The sequence below is a fragment of the Penicillium robsamsonii genome (assembly GCF_028829455.1).
Source record: "Penicillium robsamsonii strain IBT 29466 chromosome Unknown utg000001l_segment0_segment0, whole genome shotgun sequence".
Lineage (NCBI taxonomy): Eukaryota > Fungi > Ascomycota > Eurotiomycetes > Eurotiales > Aspergillaceae > Penicillium > Penicillium robsamsonii.
In genome coordinates this window covers 4,009,988-4,032,558 of record NW_026643219.1, presented here as the reverse complement: position 1 = coordinate 4,032,558, position 22,571 = coordinate 4,009,988, and the positions used below count along the sequence as shown (strand labels likewise).

General features: G+C 49.3%; 9 protein-coding genes across 9 annotated transcripts; 4 read left to right on the top strand and 5 right to left on the bottom strand.

The window, feature by feature from the left end:
- Nucleotides 1–158: 158 nt before the first annotated feature.
- N7447_001591 (aromatic alcohol reductase) lies at nt 159–1,093 on the top strand (the record flags this gene model as incomplete). The annotated part of the gene is made up of 2 exons (XM_057225867.1): nt 159–188; nt 242–1,093. 2 exons carry the CDS (start codon nt 159–161, stop codon nt 1,091–1,093), a joined length of 882 nt encoding a protein of 293 aa, XP_057089883.1.
- Nucleotides 1,094–1,593: 500 nt separating this feature from the next.
- N7447_001590 (BRcat and Rcat domain-containing protein) lies at nt 1,594–3,327 on the bottom strand (the record flags this gene model as incomplete). Its single annotated transcript, XM_057225866.1, has 3 exons — nt 1,594–1,830; nt 2,536–2,617; nt 2,672–3,327. The coding sequence occupies 3 exons, from the start codon at nt 3,325–3,327 to the stop codon at nt 1,594–1,596; spliced, it is 975 nt and encodes a 324-aa protein (XP_057089882.1).
- A 2,345-nt stretch (nt 3,328–5,672) lies between these two features.
- Nucleotides 5,673–6,886, top strand: N7447_001589 (Saf4/Yju2 family protein; the record flags this gene model as incomplete). Its single annotated transcript, XM_057225865.1, has 5 exons — nt 5,673–5,685; nt 5,748–5,757; nt 5,810–5,913; nt 5,984–6,541; nt 6,594–6,886. 5 exons carry the CDS (start codon nt 5,673–5,675, stop codon nt 6,884–6,886), a joined length of 978 nt encoding a protein of 325 aa, XP_057089881.1.
- Nucleotides 6,887–7,306: 420 nt separating this feature from the next.
- On the bottom strand, nt 7,307–11,369 carry N7447_001588 (M protein repeat protein; the record flags this gene model as incomplete). Its single annotated transcript, XM_057225864.1, has 3 exons — nt 7,307–7,469; nt 7,521–7,591; nt 7,707–11,369. The coding sequence occupies 3 exons, from the start codon at nt 11,367–11,369 to the stop codon at nt 7,307–7,309; spliced, it is 3,897 nt and encodes a 1,298-aa protein (XP_057089880.1).
- A 55-nt stretch (nt 11,370–11,424) lies between these two features.
- On the bottom strand, nt 11,425–11,925 carry N7447_001587 (uncharacterized protein; the record flags this gene model as incomplete). Its single annotated transcript, XM_057225863.1, has 2 exons — nt 11,425–11,450; nt 11,697–11,925. Coding segments are annotated over 2 exons (255 nt in total), but the record flags the coding sequence as incomplete, so codon positions are not given.
- Nucleotides 11,926–12,451: 526 nt separating this feature from the next.
- Nucleotides 12,452–14,132, bottom strand: N7447_001586 (uncharacterized protein; the record flags this gene model as incomplete). Its single annotated transcript, XM_057225862.1, has 3 exons — nt 12,452–12,567; nt 12,618–13,367; nt 13,424–14,132. The coding sequence occupies 3 exons, from the start codon at nt 14,130–14,132 to the stop codon at nt 12,452–12,454; spliced, it is 1,575 nt and encodes a 524-aa protein (XP_057089878.1).
- Nucleotides 14,133–14,256: 124 nt separating this feature from the next.
- Nucleotides 14,257–15,833, top strand: N7447_001585 (serine/threonine-protein phosphatase 2A activator; the record flags this gene model as incomplete). The annotated part of the gene is made up of 3 exons (XM_057225861.1): nt 14,257–14,882; nt 14,947–15,298; nt 15,351–15,833. 3 exons carry the CDS (start codon nt 14,257–14,259, stop codon nt 15,831–15,833), a joined length of 1,461 nt encoding a protein of 486 aa, XP_057089877.1.
- Nucleotides 15,834–16,460: 627 nt separating this feature from the next.
- zrfD (putative plasma membrane zinc ion transporter) lies at nt 16,461–18,301 on the top strand (the record flags this gene model as incomplete). The annotated part of the gene is made up of 4 exons (XM_057225860.1): nt 16,461–16,710; nt 16,760–17,830; nt 17,891–17,990; nt 18,043–18,301. 4 exons carry the CDS (start codon nt 16,461–16,463, stop codon nt 18,299–18,301), a joined length of 1,680 nt encoding a protein of 559 aa, XP_057089876.1.
- Nucleotides 18,238–22,330, bottom strand: N7447_001583 (putative DNA damage repair protein Mus42; the record flags this gene model as incomplete). Its single annotated transcript, XM_057225859.1, has 3 exons — nt 18,238–18,297; nt 18,787–22,226; nt 22,276–22,330. 3 exons carry the CDS (start codon nt 22,328–22,330, stop codon nt 18,238–18,240), a joined length of 3,555 nt encoding a protein of 1,184 aa, XP_057089875.1.
- Nucleotides 22,331–22,571: the final 241 nt, after the last annotated feature.

The following is a 22,571-nucleotide window of genomic DNA, read 5'->3' as shown; positions in this document are numbered from 1 at the left end:
AGGATATATATAAGCGATCCCTCTACCTGGCTTCGAAATAGACATCCAACAATTATAATATTTTCACTGCTCTAAATACTTTATCCAGCCCGACAATTATCTCTCATCGCAAAACCAACTCTGGTATTCACTTCAGGGATTTACATCTTAACTTCAATATGACGAGCATCAAGGTTGCCCTTGTCGGAGTATGCTAGTCCAATGTCCCTCATAATTTTCCATTCACTAACAATATTCCTAGGCTAGCGGAAATCTCGGTCCTGCTGTGCTCACAGAGCTGCTTACCGCAGGCTTTGACGTGACTGTCCTCACTAGACAAGGCAATAACAAAACCTTTGACTCCCGTGCCCATGTCGCAGAGGTCGACTATGAGTCCCTCGACTCGCTCAAGGCCGCTCTGTCCGGCCAAGATGTTGTAGTCAACACTCTAAACGTCGGCGCAGCTCCCAAGTCCACTCACCTACGCTTGGTTGATGCAGCAGTGGCAACTGGCGTAAAGCGGTTCATCCCTTCAGAATACGGCTGCGACACTACGAATCCCCTCGTTTCCAAATCGCCTGTCTTTGGCGATAAGGTTAGCGTTCAGGAACATCTCAAGAACGTCGCTCAGAAATCCGACCTCAGCTACTCGCTGCTCATTACTGGCCCCTTCCTCGACTGGGGTCTTGAGAAGGGCTTTGTGCTCAATCTTGCTGGTCCAGCTGTACTATATGATGGCGGTGATCGCCCTTTTAGTTCCACAACTCTCAGTGGCATTGGCAAGGGAGTTGTTGGAATCATTAACAACCTTGAAGCCACTAAGAACTCCACGGTTTATATCAATGAGGCTAGGGTCACACAGAATGAGCTGTTGGAGTTGTCCGGCAAAAACGTTGAGACGAAGATTGTTTCCACCACAGACCTGGAACAGGAGGCCTATGCCGAATTGGCTAAGCCGGCGCCTAACCCGGGAATCTTTGCTGGGAAATTTATTTTGCGGAGTATCTTCGGTGAAGGACATGGCTCTCTTTTCGATTCTGAGAAGGTCTCTAACGATTTGTTTGGCTTGAAGACTCTATCCAAGGAGGAAATTCGCGGTCTTATACCCCAGTAAATACCATATACAATATGTAACTAGTCTCAGACGTCACATAACATATATACTTGATTCGGTCTATGATCTCCTTCGGCTCTCAAAAAATCCCCAAGAGAAGGCAAATGTCTTTTGAGAATTCCACCCGTACCACGTTTATCGGAGCTTGAATTGGAACCGGTATACTGTTTGGTTGTTTATCTTGGCTATTAGAATTGTCATGGACCTCATTGGACACAGATGTAAACCGTCTAAGCCCAATCCATCAACACATATCCAGGGCAAACAAATGAAACCACAATGTTCAATATCCCGTACTCATAACTATTCATGTCAAATTTCGGTTGCTCTTGAGAAGATAGTCTTCGAAATTTCATCCAACTCTTGGGTAAAGTCTTGCTAGACTGCGATAAGCACATCCACAGGTCCCTAACTTTTTCCCACATTTATAACAGATGCTCATTCCACATGAACACCAAGATGGTCAGCCTTTATTGAAGTTTATGGGGACAATATTCAGCCTACGATATGCGCTGACAGCCAGAGACACACTCTATGATTCTAGAGCAATTTGAACATCGTTGCCACTTCTTCTTTGCAAGTTTTTCCAACAAATCATCATTGACTTTCTCATCCTGAGCACCGCTGTGGTTATTGGCATTTACGTAGGTGCAATCACTTCTGTATCCCTCCTTTTTGCAATCGGTGCAAGTTCGAACGGTAAAGAACTCGCAGATGCCTACCCCACGACGGATGTTCTGTGGCTTTCCAGTGACATGGCTGCGCCCCTCGAGCTCCTCCGGGTTGCTCTGCCTCCCCCAATCTCAATCTTGAGTTCTCCCATTTGTACTAGTGCTCGGTCGGTGTCCTCATTCTGACCTGGGTCCATATCACAGTGCATGTTGTGGTCCATTGATATCATGGATAAATTTTGGATGCTCTTGCAAAGCGAGGGGAAATAGTTTGTGGAAGATCAAAAATGATGGCCATGTTTGCCAAATCTTCCTTTTTTAAGTGAAGTTATAATGAGTATAACACTGAATTCTGTAAAATAGTAATTTGTATTGTACTTACAGAAAGTCATACTGGAATCAATATCAACTGAGAAAATTGATGCTCGCTTCTGTGTCCAATCCTGTAGCTATTACTCAAGTGTTTAGATATTACGCACCAAAGTTATCAACTGGTCAAACTTCAAACAATGTTCTCATTATTGAGTAAATAGTAAGTTATTGAGCAATTTAGGCTATTTTTCGAGGAGTAAATGAGATCGGTTGAACTCAGGGGCAACTTTGCAAACCACATGCTTGGCCTTTCCATTTCAACTGCACTTCCCTTGCATCCCCATCTTCTAGATGACTAGTCGTGCCTTATCCGGTCCACCCCAAGACAAACCTGGAGCAGTCGCTTGACTTTGCTAGTTCAGGGTCGCTCGTAAAGATTCTCTTCCTCTGCATAGATACATTTGCATGTTTTCCACGGCTTTCTGCAAAAGTAACAAAATTTGAACTTGCAAATGCACCTAATAGATGTGAGTCCAAAGATCTGCGCTGTCAAAGATAAAGAGAATAATCGAATGTTAAAAGAAATCATCCTTACGTGATGTGATTACAGCCTGTGCTGAGCTCAATGAGACGACTGCATTTAGCGCATCGTTGCCATTTCTTGCGCTCTGCCAATTCCTCCAGGAGTGCATCAAGTTTATACACACATTTTCCCTCGTGGGCATGCTTTTTACACTTCCTGCATGTGCGTACTCCACAGCTCGCGCATTTGCAAATCCCATTCCGCGTGATCTTTCGTGGGAGATATTCAGCGCACTTCGGGTTGCAGCAGTATGTCCTATCGGGGTCGCTGAGCTCAATTGTCTTCTCCTTGTGCTTTTGAACTAATGCGAGTCCGAGCATCTTCTCCGAGGCCGCAATTGATTTGTGGCAGCATTGAGGGGGAAACAAGGATTCATCATGCAAAGAATCCCTGAACAGGCGAATCAAACAAGCCTTGCAATAGAAGTGTGAACACTTTGTTTTGTGCATATCGCCTTGGAGTTGCTCGTCCCGACAGGAGACACACTCATGCCAAATCTCGGATTTGGGAAAGCCTTCCAAGTTGATGGCGTTCTCAAGTGAGTCGCCAAGTTTATGAATGTCGATAGCAAGGGATTTGGAAGAAGATCTTTTTCTTGCGTACTTGGCTAAATCATTTTCTGTTTTTAGGCCCATTGACATCGCTGGGCCCGTGTTGAAGTTGCTCATGCTGACCCTTCTTCCGATATCTCATAAAGCGTGGGTCCTAGGGTGGTTTGTATTCTCTTTTGCACTGTGTTGGTCTCCTCGTTTGTATTCACCAGGAATAGCTGTAAGACTAGAAACTTGGTATCTTGATCCGTATTGTAGTCCATGTGATGAAGATGGGTCTTTGCTAAGTGAAAGACGTGCTAGAGAGATATAATCCTTAAAATAGCTTGGAGCTTCTGCAAAAGAGGGGAAAGAAGCAAACAGTTGGTGGTGAGGTTGATACTACGTAACTAACTATACCCATGTGGATGCCTTGGAAACATGACCCCTACGCAGCACAAGTAAAACGACATATTACTGGTGATCTTCCAAAGGCTTTGCTTTTGGCACCATATCTCGGGGATATCCAAAATTATTTGCTTTGTTCGTATGCAGCAAATCAACCTACTAGCCTTGCAGATATAGAAACTTGAAAAGTGTCTATCGCCGTTTCGTCACACATCTATGTAGTCATTTATCTCGTTTCTCACTTATTTAGCAATATAAATGATCAATTTGCTGCCTTAAGTGGGTTCAAATATCTGACAGATAGTATCCCATATCCCTCCAAGCCAAATATAAGCAAGCCAAATACTTTACTCTCCAGCAAATTCAGCCAGAATAGCCCCGGTTCATTTCCAGTTCATTATCTACCCAGTGTTTTTTGCCTCGCTTGGATGGATTCACGAAATTTGCTGGCTCGGGTTTCTTGCCATTTGCGAACAGTCACAAGTTTTCCACTTCTTCCCGCAGTGGTAGCACCACTGGGCTTTGCAAACACAACTGTCAGGATATCAGTAAAAGACTTCGTGGATAACTCATATGGTTTGGAAAGGGTTAACAAAAGCACTTGCGTGATATTAGGACAGCCCTCGTTCAGTTCAATCACATGGCCACATTCAGTACACCGTTGCCATTTATTTTGCTTCATCAATTTCTCGAATGGCTTGTCGAGCTGATATAGACACCTGCCCCTATGAGCACTCTTCTTGCACTTCCTGCACGTGCGTACACCACACTTGCAGATAGAAACCGTTTTAAAAGTAAAATCTGGCCAAAATTTCGTTGCCGGGAGAATATATTGAGAGCATGTTGAATCTGAACAGTAGGTTCGGTCAGGATCGCTGAGCTCAGTTTGCCTCTTCTTGTGTTCTTGGGTCAACGCAGTTCCTATCATCTTCTCCATTCCCGACCCTCTGATTGCCTTGTGACAGCATTGAGGGGGGAACAAGGATACATCTTCCAAAGATTTTATGACCGTGCGGATTAAGCAATCCTTGCAATAAAAGTGGGAACACTGTGTTTTGAAAACTTCACTGTAGACTTCTCTACAGGGGGTGCAAACCTCAGGCTGGGAAGAACTGACCGCAGGCAGGACTTTGATGAAACCCATGATGCTCTTGAGAGAGAGAACTAGCGTCTGAAGAAAGATAGAGATAAATTTAGCGAATGTCTTCGTTTCCTTGGGCAACGACGTCTCTTTTGCTTCCTCTCCTAGAGACAAGACTGTTGCTATCTGACAGTCACTCAATATAACTCTTTTTCTTTCGATTTCGGACTTCCATATATGAAGTGCCACCCCCCTGTCGGGCTCTACTTCTTCTAACCTGTTGTCTGGTTGATTCGTATCATTCAGTAGCAGTTGTACTTCGAGCCTGTCGATATTGTCGTTCACATCTTCCAGTAGCAGCTCTAAGATTAAGGACCTTGTATTGTGGTGTGTATCTTGGTCCATCTTACTGGGAGGTCTCTCGAACGATCGAAACGCGCTTATAGTTTCGCAAGAAGGGAGAAGGAGAAAAGCAGATGCGAAGCTGACTCTGGAAGTAATCAACTGGCAAAACCTCTAAAGACCAAGACCTCCGCAAAAGAATTTCTCAACTTTACAAAGGGCCTTAGCTAACGAAAGGTTATTCAAAAGCCTTGTCTCTACTTGACGATGTATGACGAAGTATGGCGATTCGTGCTGTAAGGATGAGATCGATATAAGTAGATGTCTCAAGCGCCACCCTCGTTATTGTCCTGCAGAAGGGGAATTTTTTTTTCTCTGTCAAATAGTGTATCTATTGTTTTTTTTCTTCCCTGATGATGCCCTCTTCAAGTAATCCGTTAGGGTGCCACTAGTTAGTTATAGGATCCTCCGAGGCTAAGGAAAATGATGAGTCATCTGTCTTAATCCCGTTATCTCCGGTTAAAGTCAGTCCCCGAGGCCCGTCGATAACTTCGTCTACAATACCATCATCTCGGACTAGCTCTCCAACTTACTGTGTACCCACTGAGCTCTAATCACACCGGACGCGTGACACCTACGCAACTCACCCAAGATGCAGGGCTTCAGTAAGCCCCGATCCCATCTCAAAGAACATGCGAAACAGCTAACTAACATGACATCTCAATAGACATGGGACGGTCAGCAAAATATCCAAATATCCACATAGCCCCCAACTGACATTTCCAACAGATATGTCCCGCCAGATCAAGAAGGAGTGACAACGGGAAACAAACTCGCAGGGAAGCACGCTCTCGGCGCGCGCGCGCCACCTGCACACAACTGGCGCATTAATCGTACGCTTCGAAATGCCTTTCGCAGTATGGTGCGAGACCTGCAAACCACATCCCATAATAATCGGCCAAGGCGTGCGCTTCAACGCCGAGAAGAAAAAAGTCGGCAACTACTACTCGACACCGATTTACAGTTTCCGCATGAAACACACCGTCTGCGGCGGAACGATCGAAATCAGAACCGACCCCCAGAACACTGCGTATGTTGTTACAGAAGGCGGGCGCAAACGAGACACCGGCGAAGATAAAGAACTGCAGCCCGGCGAAATTGCCATCAAACCGTACGCGCGAGAGATGGATCCCGCGGAGAAGGATCCGTTTTCGAAGATCGAGGGGAAGATTGAGGACAAGCTTCGTGCAAAGACGGAGGCGACTCGAATTCTTGAGCTTCAGGAACGGCAGAATCGTGATTGGGAGGATCCGTATGAGAAGTCTATGCGGTTGCGGAGGACCTTTCGGCAGGAGAGAAAAGGACTTGAAAAGGCTGCGGTGAAGAGTGAGGCCCTCAAGGATAAAATGAGTCTTGGGATTGAGCTGTTGGATGAGACGGAGGGGGATCGGCAGAGAGCGCGCATGGTGGAGTTCGGGGAGAACCCGGCTGATGTTGCCTCGCATGCGTCCCGCGTGACTCGTATTCGGCCTATGTTTGAGCAGCCAGCGGAGACGCCTACACAAAAGACAAGACCGGGAGAGAAAAAAATCTCGTTCTTCGAAGCGGCCTCGGAAGGATGATCTGGTTGCGACGCGGAAAGATTCTCTCCGCCGTGAGCTGGCTGGGAATACTCGTGCTATTATTGATCCGTTCTTGGTTGATGATGCAGTGAATGCATGGCAACCTAGTATCAAGAAGAGGAAAACCGTCGCCGCTTCGGCTCCATCCCTCCGTCAAGATCCCAGTAGCACCGAACTTGCTTCCTCTGCCGTGACACCAACACCACCAGCAGCACTGGTCAGCTACCCTTCCGACTCGGAGTGAACTCGAATCCGGCTTTGCGGACTATTTTCGGACATCTGGGGAGGCGTTCTTTGAACTTTATTGCATTATTGAGATACCCACTTTGTTCTAAACTTTCAATCATAGCATTGCGCTTGAATTATCTATCCCAGCATGCTTGGATCGAGCATCAAACCACTCGTAAATCTCCCGCGACTCAATAGCCGGCCTGTATTACCATCGTAGCAATGCAAAACAGATAGTACGAAGTTCAACTCAGAAAAGTTGGATGTGTAAGACAAAGATATTGAAACAAGAATAGTGGGAAACCCCCGATATAGTAAGACAGGGTATCCTGCGTAGTTATTACATACAGTATAATCACAAGAGCAGAGAGTGAAACAGAATTCAACAAAAGAAAGTCATGCTGCATCACGACTAAGAGCTCAGAAAGATGCCAAATCAACGCGAAATTTGGCGTTTACCGAAAAATGAGACTGTTGCTGCACGGGTGCGAGCAGGTTCTGGCTCAGGGGCTGGTAGGACTTCTGATACGGGTGTGGTCGATGGACTGGGAAATTCGGAGGATGCTTGCCGGGAGAGATTGGCAAGTTCGCCAATGAGTCTGGAGGGATCAGCATGGTTTTTGATTAATACGACCATATATTTGACTGACCTGTAGTGCTCGCTGTACCAATCATCATTGGCTGTTCGGATGTGCTTAAGCTGTTCTTGAATGCTTGCCATCTATGGAATGCATTAGTCTCATTATACGCTAATATAGTCTTCATAGTCATGTGAATGGGTGGAATGCAGGAAGATCTGATGAGTAGGAAGACTTCTTCAATCGGGGATCTCCCACCGTTCCCTCAATGGATGGGCCTAGGTCCTCACCTTCCGTTGTGGCTGGACCCCCATCTTCAGCGTTCTCGCTCCCCTCATCAGCTGTTGCCCACCGGCTAGCCTCCAGCCCCGAAGAGCTGCTCTTCTCTCCACTGTCTGCCTTCAGAACTGCGAGCTCGGTTTCGAGTTCGCGGACCCGTCGCCGGCTGGCGGAGATGTCGGAATCAACATCGCCAAGCTGGTTGAGGAGGCCCATGTTCTTGTCGATCTGGTCATTAAGGTCACGTTCACCAGCTTCAAGCTTCTCGGACAAGGTCTTGTTTTGGTTCTTGCAATCAACGAGCGAGTCGGAGATGGCGGCGTTATCGGCCTTGACCTTGAGAAGTTGGTCGCGGGACTCAGAGAGCTGCTTCATAATCGACTCAAGATGCGACTTCTGGCTATCCGAGTCCTTGGCAAGCTTCTCGAGCTCACCCACCTGGGCGACAGCGGCTTGGTACTTCTCTCCAAGTGTGGCATGGTCAGCCTGGATCTTGGCGAGCTCAGCTGAGTAACGACCCTCGATTTCCCTGGAAGCAGTGGTGGCAGATTCCTGTGCCGCAAGGTGGGCCTTCTCAGAGTCAGCAAGCTTGGCCTGCAGATCAGCGACTGTGGCCTTCAAGTCGACCAGAGCGGAGGTGTCTTGGGCAGCAGCCTTGGCCTGAGACAACTGCTCGTGAGCACTGGCCAGTGCTGCATCGTGAGCCTTCTGGAGATCGTCAATCTTGGTCTTGTTGGAAGCTTCGAGCTCCTCTCTAAGGCCGGACAGCTTGGACTCATGCATGGTTAGAAGCTGCTCGATTGCATTTCCGTGCTCGGCATCGATCTCAGCAGCCTTGGAGGCATGAACAGCCTCAATGTCGGCCTGGAGTTTGATTTTGGTCTCTTCAAATCCCTGCTGCAGTTCGGCAATTGCCTTGCTGTGCCCAGCATCGATCTCCGCAGCCTTGGATGTTTGGGCAGCCTCAATCTCAGCCTGGAGCTGGGATTTGGTCTGTTCAAAGCCCTTTTGCAGTTCGGCGATTTGCTGCTCGTGAAGCTCGGCATCAGCTTTGCTAGAACTCTGCAAAGCGAAAAGCTCGGCTTGCAACTTCGCCTGAGTCTCTTCGAATTGACTCTGAAGTTCGGCGGTCTCCTTTTCGCGACCCTCAGTGTGGGTAGCAATCTCACGAGCGTGGCTTTCCAGTGCCGTCTTCAATTCAGCCTCAAGTGACTGAACCTGGGTGGCATGGATAGACTCCAATTCCTTGTTTGTGGCAAGCAACTCATCGTGCTTCGCCTGAAGATCACTCAGAGCACTGTGATGGGAGCCCGATGCCTCCTTGGCCCGCTCCAACTCGGATGCGAGATGAGCAGCATGCTCAGCCTTCAACTCTTCCAGAGCCTGTGCGTGCTTTTCCGCCACATCGGCAGCCTCCAAGGTGTGTTTCTCAAGAAGGAATACGGCTTCTGCGGCCTTCTGCTCCAGTGCCTTCATCTTGTTGTCCTTCTGAACACCCTCCTGCTTGGAGTGATCTTCGACGTCCCGCAGAGTGCGGTGGATAGCTTCGGCTTCGGCTTGCTTGCTCTGCATCTCTTCAAGCAGCGCATTGATTTTCCCAGTGCCAGTGGACAGCTGCGATTCCAGCGACTCACACTTGTGTCGAAGAGCGTCAATCTCCTGAATGGCAAGGTCTTGTGCAGAGGCATTACCCTCATCCAATGCACGGCGGGACTCGCCGAGGGCATTCTCGGAAGCCTCTAGCTTTTCTTGCAGCAATTTGAGCTCTGCTTCATGCGTGATCTTAAGATTAGCAACGGCATCTTCTTGTGCCTTCTGGGCAGTGGCCTTGGACGCCTCGAGGGCATCACGGAGTTCCTGAAGTTGCGCGGTGTGTTCTGTCCCGCTCGATTCTGCCGCCGCCATGGCAACAGTGAGCTTCTCTGCGTGGGAAGCCGAGATATCACTAATAGCAATTTCGTGTTCAGCCTTGAGGTTTGCGACAGCAGCCTCGTGGGCAGTCTCCAGCTCCTCAGTCTTTGATGACAATTCAGTCGCTGCGGTGTCGCGTGCCTCCTGGAGCTCACTTTGAATCTTCTCCAAGGCCTGTTTGAGCTCGGTGATTTCTTGATCCTTCTCGACAATCAAAGTGCTCTGCTCAGAGCTTTCCTGGGTAGCAGACTCAGCCGCAGCAAGCTTCGCCTCGAGGGAGGCTACTTGCTCTTGAAGACTAGAGACACTATCCTGGGTAGCCTCTTCGGCAGCGCGAACTTCCTGCTCCTTGAGCGTATTCAGCTTAACAATCTCCATGTTAAGGTTCTCCATGACTTGGTCACGGCCCTTGAGTTCTCGGTTGAAATGATCGAGGTCCAGGGCTTTCTCTTCCTCCATGGCAAGCTTCTGGAACTCAAGTTCCTTTTTCAGGGCGCCAATCTGCTCTTCAAAGTGAGCTGCTGCAGACTTGTGCTCTACCAGCTCTTTTTCAATGGCCTCAAGTTGTGTTTGGTGTGTTGACTTGAGCTCATCAAGAAGGGCAACTGTCTTGTCATCCCCTTGGGCGGCGGCGGATTGTCTAGCTTCCTCTAGTTCCTTTTGCGAGCTCTCCTCCAGCTCTTTCCGCTGGGACTCCGCTTCGTCTAGTTGCGCTTGCAAGCCCTGGAGCTCCTCGGCATGGGCTGATGCCAACTTCTCAATCTCTGCGGTGTGACTCGCACGAATAGCCTCGGTGGCACCGGCATCACTCAAGGGTTCTTCGGCCGAGACAGAAAGCTGGCTGAGCTTCTCATTGACAGTATCCAACTCGGTCTTCAGACTAGCTACGGTCTCTTCGCTCTCTGTGAGTTTAGTCTGAAGGGCCTGCAGCTTCTCGGAATCACCAGCTCGAGCAATTGAGCCAGGAAGCGTACTCAGTCGCTTCTTAGGGTCAGCCGCAGTGGTAGATCTAACAGTGCTCGTAGTCGAAGTTGGCCGAGTAGTAGCAGGTCTAGTGGTGGAGGTGGAAGTGGCAGTCCGGCTTGCAGGTGTCGCCGATGAAGTCAGCCTGCCCACGGGCTTGCTCGTCGAGATCGCGGTGCGTGCAGTTGTGGTGGTGGGCTTCCTCTCGGCGGTGGTGCCAGCTACACTCGATCTACGATCGATGGAAGACGAGGTGGGTTTGAGAGGGGGACGGGTGGAGGTGGTACCGGCCATAGACATGCGCTTCGCAGTGCCAGAGATTCCCCGCCTCTCGTCTCCCGAGCTCGCCACAGACCGAGGCTTCTCGTCTGCAGAGCTGCTGACTGACATGCGAGACCGGTGAGACGAGACAGTTGAGGTGCTCAATGGCTTCCGGGTGGTTGTCGTGGTCGCGGGACGAGTGGGAGGTTTGTTCAGGGTACTGGCGGTAGTCGTGCGGGTGGTACCTGTGGTGGGTTTCGATGCAGAGGACGAGGTGGGCCGTTTAGCGGTAGCTGTTCCAGATAGAGGACGCTTGGCGGTACCAGGTGTACCAGGGCTAGCCTTCGCCAGAGAGGCCGCGGGGTTCTCCTTGGATACCTCGGGACTGGGCTTAACCAACTCTTCGCCTCCAGAAACGACACTCCCTTCTACCGGGGTAGCCGGGGGCTCATTTTCATCGACCTCGACAGGAGCAGGGGCAACGACAGGTTCGTCGTTTGAGGACATATCGGTAGATTGTTCGGGATTAATGTATTAAAAAGGGCAAGCTTCGTGGTAAGGTTCAGTTGGCGTGTACGAGTGAGCTGTCTGCGAAAAGCGTTGTCAGCTTTAGTTGAGCAAATTCAAACCCCTAAACACCTGATCGTCCAGCCGGTATGCTTTCAACCCCAGCTTCGAGCTCTCAAATTCATGCAACTCCATTGACCTCGTCTTTGTAGCGTGCTGAGTACAAGCCTAAAATCTGTCCCAGTTGCGCAAAATATTCCAACTGCGCCTATGGCATAATTGAGTGCCATTGTCCAGCTCAACCGAAGCTCCCGTCTATAAACAAACATGCGGAAAAGAGAAGAATGTACTCACGCGCCGCCCAACCGTTCCAATGGGATTTCTTCACAATTACTCGTAAACTGATCTCCAGACCAAGAGAAGTCCAGACCACAGTTGTTAAAAAAAAATCAAATAAACCGACAAAAGCAAACGGTGTCAAGATGCTTTGGGGAAGAAAAGGGGAAAGCGGGAAAAAGAGAAAGCGGTGTCGATTTAGGAGGGGGATCGCCGCTGCTCTATACTTTGTCGGCTTTCTCTATAGACACCCCCTAAATAGGATCCGGGGTATCCCCTTAAATTGTCCTACTGTTTTTACTTCTAGGTAATTTCGACCATAGAAGTTGACTTTGCCTAGGAAATGTATGTTCATTCTTCGGTTTGCAGCTTTGTATCTATATCCATTATGTCTCAGAATCAGAAGAGCCCGACGAAATTTCTCCTACCGCTGGCTATCTCAATGACATAATGAACTTTCACCAGCCCTGGAGAATATCTGCCATTCTAAGGATAGAAGGATAAGGTTTCGAGGTATATATCGTATAGACCAGCCGTAAAGGGTGCATTGACATCCATAGATATTCAAAATAATGCCTATGGTTCACCGTTTGTGGTTCACGGACCGCTCCCCACACTCCCATACTTTTAAGAAATTCAAATTTTTGGTCTCTTATTCCATCGCGAAAGGGTATTTGAAACTAATCAAGTCTACTATGTATATGCCGTATCCCTTTCAATCCTGTCTCTCCCAACTCTTGCTTGGGTCATAAATCATCCAACCTGAGTTTGATGGCTTGGCTCTGGATATGTTGCAAGATCCGCTCGGAAAGTTGACCGCCGACTGTTTTGTCACACTTGATATCGATATATCGATCTTCCCCTATTGATACCGTCAGAATAGTATATAGTATGAAAAATGAAAAGTCTTACCCCTGTATAATTGTAAGCCCTCACGGAGTGCAATCTTCTCGGCATGGGTCCATCGTCCACAGGAGATATGGCTGTCAACCTCTTCCAACTCAAAGTGCTTGTACGGTAGAGGGCGTTGGGGGATGCGATGAGGTGTCTCACGTAGCCGGCCGTCTTTTAGGGCATCCTTGAGAGTCTTCACGTGGTGCAGCACTTTTCTAGAATAAGCCATCACGCTCCCACTAATAACGTAATGCATCTGGACGAGGGAAGATATCCTATCACAGGACCCCCAAATCAAATCCAGGATAATGCGGAAATGTCGCGCTGCCCGATCATGTATAGTCTTGTAGGTCTTGAATCCGAGTATGATCAAGTCAATCAGACGGGGAACAATATGGGCTTCGAGCTGATTTACCAGATGTGCACCATTCTCTTCATCTTCTGGGGCTTCGGTGTAAACGATCCACTGGGTCTCTTTAAAAATGCTGTTGGCGATGAGGCTGCACTGGTTCTTCAAGGAAGAAGCTGAAGCAGGATCGTTGATCATGGTTTCAAACGGATCTCGTAGCCGCTCAATGAGCTTTATGATGCCCGTGAAATGCGCTTTCGTGGAGGGATCGGCGTGGGCCGTAAGGGTTTTTCTTGTTTTGCGGATTGCTTCCCAGGTATCCTTGAAACCGGATTCTTTAGTGGTCTCGGTTAGCCACGTGAAGATATTGGGGCGAGGACTTTGATGGTCCTGGTTTGGGCGAGGCTGGATTGTTGTCTCTGATACTTCCTGAAGCTGCGACGAGGCAATTTGAAATTCTCGAGCACTTTCTGACCCGCAACTTCTATGTCTGCTATCTCTTTGGTTTCTTGGTATACTCTCGAGGATCTGGACCTCGAGTCTGTTTGCATTCTGGGGGGTGTTGAATGATTCTGGACTTCGGGTGGAGAATGACCATTGGCCTCTTCTTCATCTTCATACTCGGAGTCGTCTTCAGATGCATTGTCTTGTGCGTCTCTAGCTTCATTTCCTTCTTGATCACCTGCCTCCTCTTCTTCGGGATATTCGGGTCCGTCTCCAGTTGCGTCATCTGGTGCATCCCTGGTTTCATGTACAACTTGATGATCAGCTTGATCCTCATCTTCGGCCGGGAAGAGATCGACTGGCTCGGGGAACGGATCGTGTTCAGGCTCGAGCTGAAGCTCGCCGTGGTCATCAGCCAATTCGGACTCGCCATCGCCTGGCCCGGATTCGTCGTTGCTGGGTTCCTTGTCTTCTTCGTTGTCAAAAACTCCGGGGGGTGAATCCGGTTCTGCGAGTCTAGGCACTCTACGGTTTCTCAAACTAAACCGTCTTGTATTTTTTGGTTCGGTTTGAGGGCTGCGAGATTTTGTCGGGGAGGGGGAAATAGGAATGTCAAAGACGTTGGTATGGGTGGTGCGACGCCTTTTGGCGACCATATTCGTGGCATCGCGCCCGAGTGAATTGATATTATTCAAAAGTCCAAGACTGTAGTCGGTAGATTTGTTGGATCTTTTTGCCATCTTGACGCGTGGGGAAGTTAAAAGGAAGGCAAAACGCGGTAAGGGAGCTCTAGTGGAGCCGCCTAACATCTTCCCCTCCAACTTTCCCTCATCCCACACCAACCTTGGGTTTTCTCAGCTCAACATGGCTAATGGCTTAGTTATTCGTGTGTTGCCCACTTTGGAACCCTCTACAGAACACACCTTTATCGAACCGAAAAAGAAGATTCACGAATCGCAAGATGTATCGGTTTTCCTGACCTCCAAAGCCTATACTAATATCATGACGTGGATACTACAACTCAACCGATCTATGTTCCCAGTGAAGCTGGCCGATGATACTATACAAACTTGGCCTCTTAACAGCGATGCGATACAATATTCTGCTCCAGTCCGACAATTGCAACGACTTCTCTCGAAACTCGAAGATATCATACAGGAGGTCCCACCAGATACCGGCCCGCGGAGGTTTGGAAATATAAGCTTTCGGAGATGGTGTGAGGTGGTCGACAGTCGCGCGTCCAATCTGCTGAGGGAATGCCTACCAGCCGACCTCTTGGATAGAGGATCATCGAATGGGGGCGCAACGGCGGAGACGGAGTTGAAATCATATTTCTTGGGCAGCTGGGGAAGTGGCCAGCGATTGGACTATGGTACTGGTCATGAACTGAGCTTCTTGGCTTTCCTGGGTGGAATATGGAGGCTGAATGGATTTCCCAAGGCCGGTCCAGGCGTGGAGGAACGAGCTATCGTGGTCGGGGTGATCCATCCGTGCGTCCACCAAGAATCTGCCACACCGGATATACTTCGTCCCTTACTGACTGTCGTCACTTAGATATCTGGAACTTGTCAGACTACTAATTAAGACATACAACCTTGAGCCTGCTGGCTCTCACGGCGTCTGGGGTCTTGATGATCATTCCTTCGTCCCTTATATCTTTGGATCTGCACAATTCTCGCCTGCAATCAAAGATAATGACCTGACTCCCGAAGAAGGCTCACTGGATAATGCACCTGACCCGGGCGGTGTCGCTAATGCAAATATCGTTGGAAGGGAACGCCAAACAAACCTATATTTCTCCGCTATCGGGTTCATTTATGATGTGAAGAGAGGCCCATTCTGGGAGCACAGCCGCATGTTGTTCGATATTTCTGGCATTCCAGCTGGCTGGGGCAAAATCAATAAGGTTTGCAATCTTGATTATCAGTGGGAATGTTCGCGCTGACGAGTCACACCAGGGAATGATCAAAATGTATAACGCGGAAGTTCTCTCAAAATTCCCCGTGGTGCAGCACTTCCCTTTCGGGTCTTTGTTCAGCTGGGACCGTGATCCAAATGCCCCTCCGCCCCCTTCCACGGTTCATGCCACATCTGGTCCTCAGGCACGCCCTGTTGCCCCGGATTCCGGCCCCTCTTCTGTTGCCGGTGCCCGTCCTATGCCTGGGGCTGGGCAGGCTCCCTGGGCTAATCCCGGGGCAGGCACGCATGCTGTTCCCCCGATGGGCTCGACAGCAGCCCCGTGGGCTGGGATGAGAAGAGAGGGGGTCCCAACCTCGTTGCCTAGCGGTGCGACCAGAGGTCCCTCTGCTCTTCCAGATACTTCGAGGATGCCTCCAGGCCCCATGGCACCCACCAGAGCACCCTGGTCTGCTCAGCCTCGGCCTTCGCCTTCACAGGATGGAAATGCCGATGCGCATACCAAAGCTCCCTGGGCTAAATGATCATGGAAAAAAAGAATAATACGAATATCAATATACACTGTTGTCTCTTGTTCCTGTATCAATTTGGAAGCACCCATCAACCCAACGCGGGGTTGGCCCCGGTGTGCTTTTTCTCTTGCCACTGGCATTGGTATGCAATCTTTGGATCAATCTCGCCCTGGCGTCCTTTTTCTTGTATGGGCTCTCGTCGTTCTCTTCTACTGGCTGCGCTCGATCCGATCATGTGTGGTCTTTGTAGCAGGCGTATCGCATTGGCGGTATAGCATGAAAGTCGGTCTAAGCATGAACGGAGTATTAAATGCGGTCATAGTAGAGCATATTGTCAGATCCCCAGACCTGTCGCTCTGGAGACTTGTAAAAATATATTTTAATAGCCTCGGTTCCATATCGCGGACTTGCAAGACAAGAATATCGCCCCCAGGATTCGTGGTTCGGCCAATACCGGTCCGAATAGGCTGTCTAGGCGAATCACGGCGATAGTTGCTGAACCATTGCCAAGTAAAATCGGGCCGGAATCCACCCAATGCCAAGACCTCGGGATCGATGCCTTATCGCCCTGGGCATTTGAGGCGAATTGATTGTAATTTTCACCTCTTGAGTCCAGATAGTTAGAACTATTGTAGCATCATGAATTGTCCATCTCGGACCGATGATTTGCTGCAAGATGGGTGGAATCAGAACCCACGCTTCCTTTCTCCAGACCTAACCACTCGCCAAGATCTCAATGGCATCTCAAACACGCGCGAGAACAAAGACGATGAGTCTGGTCCAGGTATTTTGCGGGGAAGCTCTAATTGGAAAGGCGTTCATCCGCTAGAGGAAAAGGATGTGGGGAATCACCTTGGCATGGGGTGCGAGGCGTCCCTGACAATGTCAGGTATGAACAACAACCATATATTCTCAATACCCTGCTAACGGCTGAACAGGACGCCTCGCTCCCCAAAATACTATTAACGGAATCGGTCAAAGACCGAATCCAAATAACGATGTTTTCCCATCATATCAGAGTATCAAGGATTGGGCCTTGTGGCTCCTCTCCGTGCTTCTTGTCTCGGCAATCATTTCCTTCGACGGTCTGAAAGGGTATTTCACATCCAAGCAACCTCTCATACTGGAGGCACCTGTTTCACAGCAGTATACAGAGCCAGTCAAACGATCAAATTGTGCTCAGGGAGGTACCCGCGGTGCATACGACCTACCACTGCACGTTGCGGCCCTTTTCATCATCCTAGCCACCTCAAGCATTGCGTGCGCATTCCCCATTCTTGCAACTCGATTCCCACGGATGCATATCCCCCCCGCGTTCCTATTTTTCGTCACCCATTTTGGTACAGGTGTCCTCATCGCCACAGCATTCGTGCATCTCCTTCCCACGGCGTTTACTTCGCTGGGAGACCCATGTCTATCCAATTTCTGGACAAAGGACTACCCAGCCATGCCTGGCGCCATTTCCTTGGGTGGTATATTCCTCGTCACAGTCATCGAAATGGTATTCAGTCCAGCCCAGAATATCTGCCGTGGAGGATACCGGGTCCCAGCCCAAAGGCCAGCTTCCTGCCCTGAGAGTACGATGGTAGCTCCAATTCCAACCCTTGATGTTCTCAACTATTCCGACCACTCTAGAGCGCCGAGCTTACAATCCGCTGGAAATTATGGCCGATCCCATTTGCGAGACATGGGTCCGCTGGTTGGAAGGTCCGCGAGCATAAGCCGAGCTATCAATCGCATGGGCGAAGGCACTGAAGATGTAGTTCGCGTTGCATCTGCGCCTGATGTTCCAACTCATCACGAGAAAGATAATGGGACTATCCAGGCAGACATGGAGCGTAATGAAGACACATTTGCCTTAACACCTGAGCAGAAACAGAAGAAAGAGACCATGCAGGTCTACCTTCTCGAGATGGGTATTCTTTTCCACAGTGTGTTTATCGGAATGTCACTCAGTGTATCGGTTGGGAATGAATTTGTGATTCTGCTCATTGCCATTGTGTTCCATCGTGAGTTCTCCATATTCGTCTACTTGATCGGAGCAGTGCATTTAACTAAGTTGACTACAGAAACATTTGAAGGCCTGGCGCTTGGGTCCCGGATTGCCTCGCTTCCCTGGTCAGAAAAGCAAATCCAACCTTGGATCATGTCCCTTGCATATGGATGCACGTAAGTTAATTCCCCACTCACTACAGACTGAGCAGTGCTAACAGAGGTCTAGAACACCGATCGGGCAAGCTATTGGCCTCGCAACTCATACACTCTATAGCCCCGACTCGGAGGTTGGTCTACTCGTTGTCGGCGTCATGAATGCCATGTCAGCTGGACTTCTGATTTTTGCCTCCCTCGTGGAGTTGATGTCAGAAGACTTTCTCAGTGACGAGAGCTGGCGCATTCTCCGTGGAAAGAGAAGGGTCTATGCCTGCATCCTGGTATTTTTGGGTGCTTTCTGCATGAGCATCGTTGGCGCCTGGGCCTAAACACCCTGTATTTAAATGCTCTGGGGTATTTGGTCTGTCACAGGCTAGACAGTTGGATTCCTCCGTCAGTAGAATCGCAACTGATCTAACTTTCGGGCATAAGCGTGTATATAGAACGTCGATTAGTGGCGTTCATATAATTGACTTTCCATTACATATAGCAAAAGAATACAGATCGGCAAAGCGGGTGGTTGTGACCCAGTGTCAAAGGGCCTCCACTTTGATCTTGCCTGCTTGATGCTCTATTTCCTTTAGGTACAAGAATAGTTGGGCGCTTATGCGGTCGTCTGTCTTTTCAGTAGTCTTCTCAGATATTCTGTTTAGATGTTTTTAAGATATTTTCTCCCCTTCCCAGATTTACAGAGAGATCGACTGCAGAGAGAAAGCGGTCAGAGGCTTAATTTGTGAATGCGACTTCTCTATGTATAACCTGGGATGTACAGTTGTTATGTCTGATATTCGGATATCATTTACGAAAATTCCACTGGGGGAAGCTCTCTCTGTTCCAGGGCAGCCTGGACACTGTACTGCATGGCCTCGATAGCCTCTGCCCAGCTTATAGTTGCCTCGGCTCGGGACCCTGCTGGCTCTTTAGACCCCTGCTGCTGCGAGTGATCTCCAACCAACCACATCAACCAGCGCACCACTGAAACAGCTTTGTCCAGGTCCTTCTCTTGCAATATCACACTAGACAGATATTTACATAACGAAGTAACGTCTTCGCCATATGGGCCGCCAGCTGCAAAAACTTCATGCCATGAGCCAACAGCATCTCGCAGATCTGGTAATTGGGACAGGCGCTGTGATGTAAAGACGGGACGCTTGGGAAGAGGGGGTAGAGGTAGAAGTTTCTCTACGGCAATTGGTGCAGAAGTAAAAGCCTCCTCTGCCCGAGATGGAGGTCTTTGTGCAGATTCAGTAGCTCGCGAGCGCTGTTGCATGCGGGAACGTTTTTGTTCTTCGAGAAGTTCTTGTCTGATATCTTCGGGTAGCGCAGCAAGAAATTCGGCTGAAGGTTCCGCTGGCTCTTCGACGTTTGGTGACGCTTGTCTAGATGAGGCCTCTTCGTCAAAATTGGTAGATACGGTCGCTGGGCGTTTGAGAACGAACCCAAAGCTTGATTTATTTAGAGGTTTCGGTCTAGGCTTGTTCACAATCGTTGCCGACTTGGGTGGGCGGCCACGTGTCTTTTTGGGTGGCGAGACTGGCCTTCTCAGCTTGAGAGAGCTAGAGGTTGATGGGCGTGACTCTGGTACTGCCGGCGCGGGCAGCGGCGCAGGGATAGCGGCTGGTTGGTTATAATATCCCAGGACTTCTTGGCGGACATCTTCAGGCAAAGCGGCCAATGCATCTGGGTCCAGCTGGGACTGGGGGGGAAGGTGTGGTTGGGAAGGCTGTCGTGCTTCACGCGGGGGAGGACAAGGAGACCCAGAGCGAGAATTCTGGCGCGGCTTTGCTTGTGCAACAAGTCTTGATCTGATATCCGTGGGCAACTCAGCAAGGACTTTGGGATCGGCTTGAGTGGGCATAATAAACTGGGACCCGGAGATGTTAAGTGGCTTGTGGGCACTATCGCTGAGTACTGGATCCGCTTGAATACGAACAGAGCCATCTTTCTGCGGACTCTCCAGCTCGTCGGGGTCTGCATCTAGAATGACCTTCTTGCGGGGTGGAGACTTCTGGAAGCTGAGTTGTCGCTGGCTGCTCTCATGGCCTGAAGAGCCTGAAGGGCCAGACTTGATTGGTTCAAGTTTAGTCATTTGCACACCCAAACCTCTCAAGTCTCCAGGTGAAAAGTTGAAACTTCTCAACATCGATATTGCTTCTTTCCCAATGACCTCTGGTACATTGGTCGCAACACCAAGAGCAACGCTCTTGTTGAACGTATCACACTTTCCATGGCCGAGATGTTTGACCGGTTCCAACGGAGCGTCCATTGATCGACGCATGACCTTTAGTGTGAGCTGCTTCCCCTTCACCAGATTTTCCATCAATCTTCGATTCAGCTCCTCGCACAGAGACCGCACAAAGTCATCTGCTTGGTCCTGATTGACAAATCTAATGCCCCAGTTGACCTCGGCCGAAACAGATTTCCTCATGGCTTGATCGCCGACTTCTGTTCGGTCGATTCCGCGAGTGTATTCCCACAATTTCATTCCAGTTTTGGGTCCCAGGCCAGATATCAGTCTCTCTTTCGGGAGACCTCTAATATCTTTGACAAACTTGACACCTAGCTCTTCGAGTTTAATTGCCATGCTATTGCCCACTCCAGGAAGATCACGAACTGTCAGATCTCCGATAAAGTCCAGAACAGCATCTGGCTTTAATTGAAACTGCCCAGCAGGCTTGGCTTTTCTGAGAGACACCTTCGCGAGCAGAATATTGTTGCCAATTCCGACAGAGACTGCGCATCCGGTCTTCTCCTTAATTGAATCGCGTAAATCTTGGGCAATTTCGTCCGCTTTGGCTTGCTCGCGATAAAGTGATCCTTCCGATATAGCCTTTCCATCTGAACCGCCAGCTTCCACACATAGCCTTGTCACATCAATCAAAGCCTCGTCGATACTGACGCTCTGCACGGTGCCATCAATAGCAAGTATCGACGTATAGAACTTGCGACTCGCATCTTCATAAGCAGGGAAATCATAAGGCAGGACTTTGAGATCGGGGCATAATTGCAAAGCACCTTTCATCCACATCCCATTCTTAACACCTCGGGCACGTGCAGGATAATTACAACTAGCAATCTCGGAGCCTGATCCAGAGCCATGGGCGATAGCAACCGGCTTTTCTTGGAGCTCGGGATGATTTAGAAGTGAAACAGCTGCAAAGAACGAGTCGAAATCCACATGTAGAATATACCGCCTCGATCCAGGCAAGGGTTTCTTTTTCGATATCTGAGACTGTGCATTCTCCTTCGTTGCGGCCTGCAGTTGGGCTTTCAAATCAGCCTTCCAGGTTGACAGATGATGGAGGCGAGACTCCCTATAATACTGCTGCAGGAATTCTGGATTGACAACAGAAGACTTCTGCATCCTTGGGTCAGAAAGCAGCTGTGCGTTGTACTCTTCAGAAGTCAAAGCGGGTTTCGCTGGACTTGTTTGGTTGAGGACCGAGGTTGATGCGAGATCAACGAGTGTATCTGGTGAAGTGGGCACTTGGTTGGGATTGGAAGTTTGATGTGGCATTATAGCTTGTGTTACCTCACTGACTGATTCCTTTTGTTGATGTTGAGGGTCATGAGCTTCCTCCTCTTCCTCCATAGTGAAACTAGGGAAATCGCCATAGTCTGACTGGGATGGCTGGCTCGGCGTAGTTGGTGCGACCATCTGTGAGGCTTTGGACCGCGAAGACGGGATCACAGGCTTTGCTGAAGAGACGGAACCCTCTTCGGTGGTACTCATGTCTCGGAGCTGAGAGTTATACCAGCTGGTCCTTGATTGGTCCTTGTAACCTGGGCGAGGGCTATTCGTCTGGCTGGTAAACCGGCCATCATCAAATTTGAGCACCCTCTGTGCCTGGCCTTCATCTAATAGTCTAAATTCATCCCATGGCAGCAGACGCCCTGCTTTGATACTATCTGTCACCCACGCCGGTTTCACTATGCGGTAGCGGTGGAACTCTTCACGCTTCTTGGGCGTCAGAGCACTGGCGATAATATGAGTGGCTGCGGTCTTGCCACCTAGATATTGAAGAAATCCACCCCCATGGCTGACAATCAGATGGTGCAGGTCTTGCAGGGAAGGTTGAGTGTACCCATTAACATGGGCAACTACACCACGGAATATTGGCGGGCAATCGCCAGCTGAAGCTCGAATCTCCGCGTCAAGATTCTGTAACTTCATTTTTTTCCGGCGCATATAGTCCCCAAACCCACCGAAGCTGGAGGCCTCATACTCCTCTCCTCCTTCATCGTTAAAGTCATCTAAACACGGTCAGATAAGAGCGGGGATTCATACTCGGACTAAACATACGATTTTCAATGCGCTTGCGCACTGCACTGGAATTTATCTCATGACGGGAGCCCATGTTGGGCTATGACGACCATCATGACCGACAAGAAAGTATAGAGAGACAAAAGAGAGAAGGCTGTTGCCTTCTCACGCGAAGCTCGTTAATCATCACGTGGATCCAAGCTTATAGGAGGCGGTCACCCGTAGCAATACATTAGCGGTGAACTATTCGTTGATATCATTGATTGATTTTTTTTCTCCCAATTTTTTGCCGCTTCTGTTGCTTGGTAGCATCTTTTCTTTTCTTCCCTTTTCTT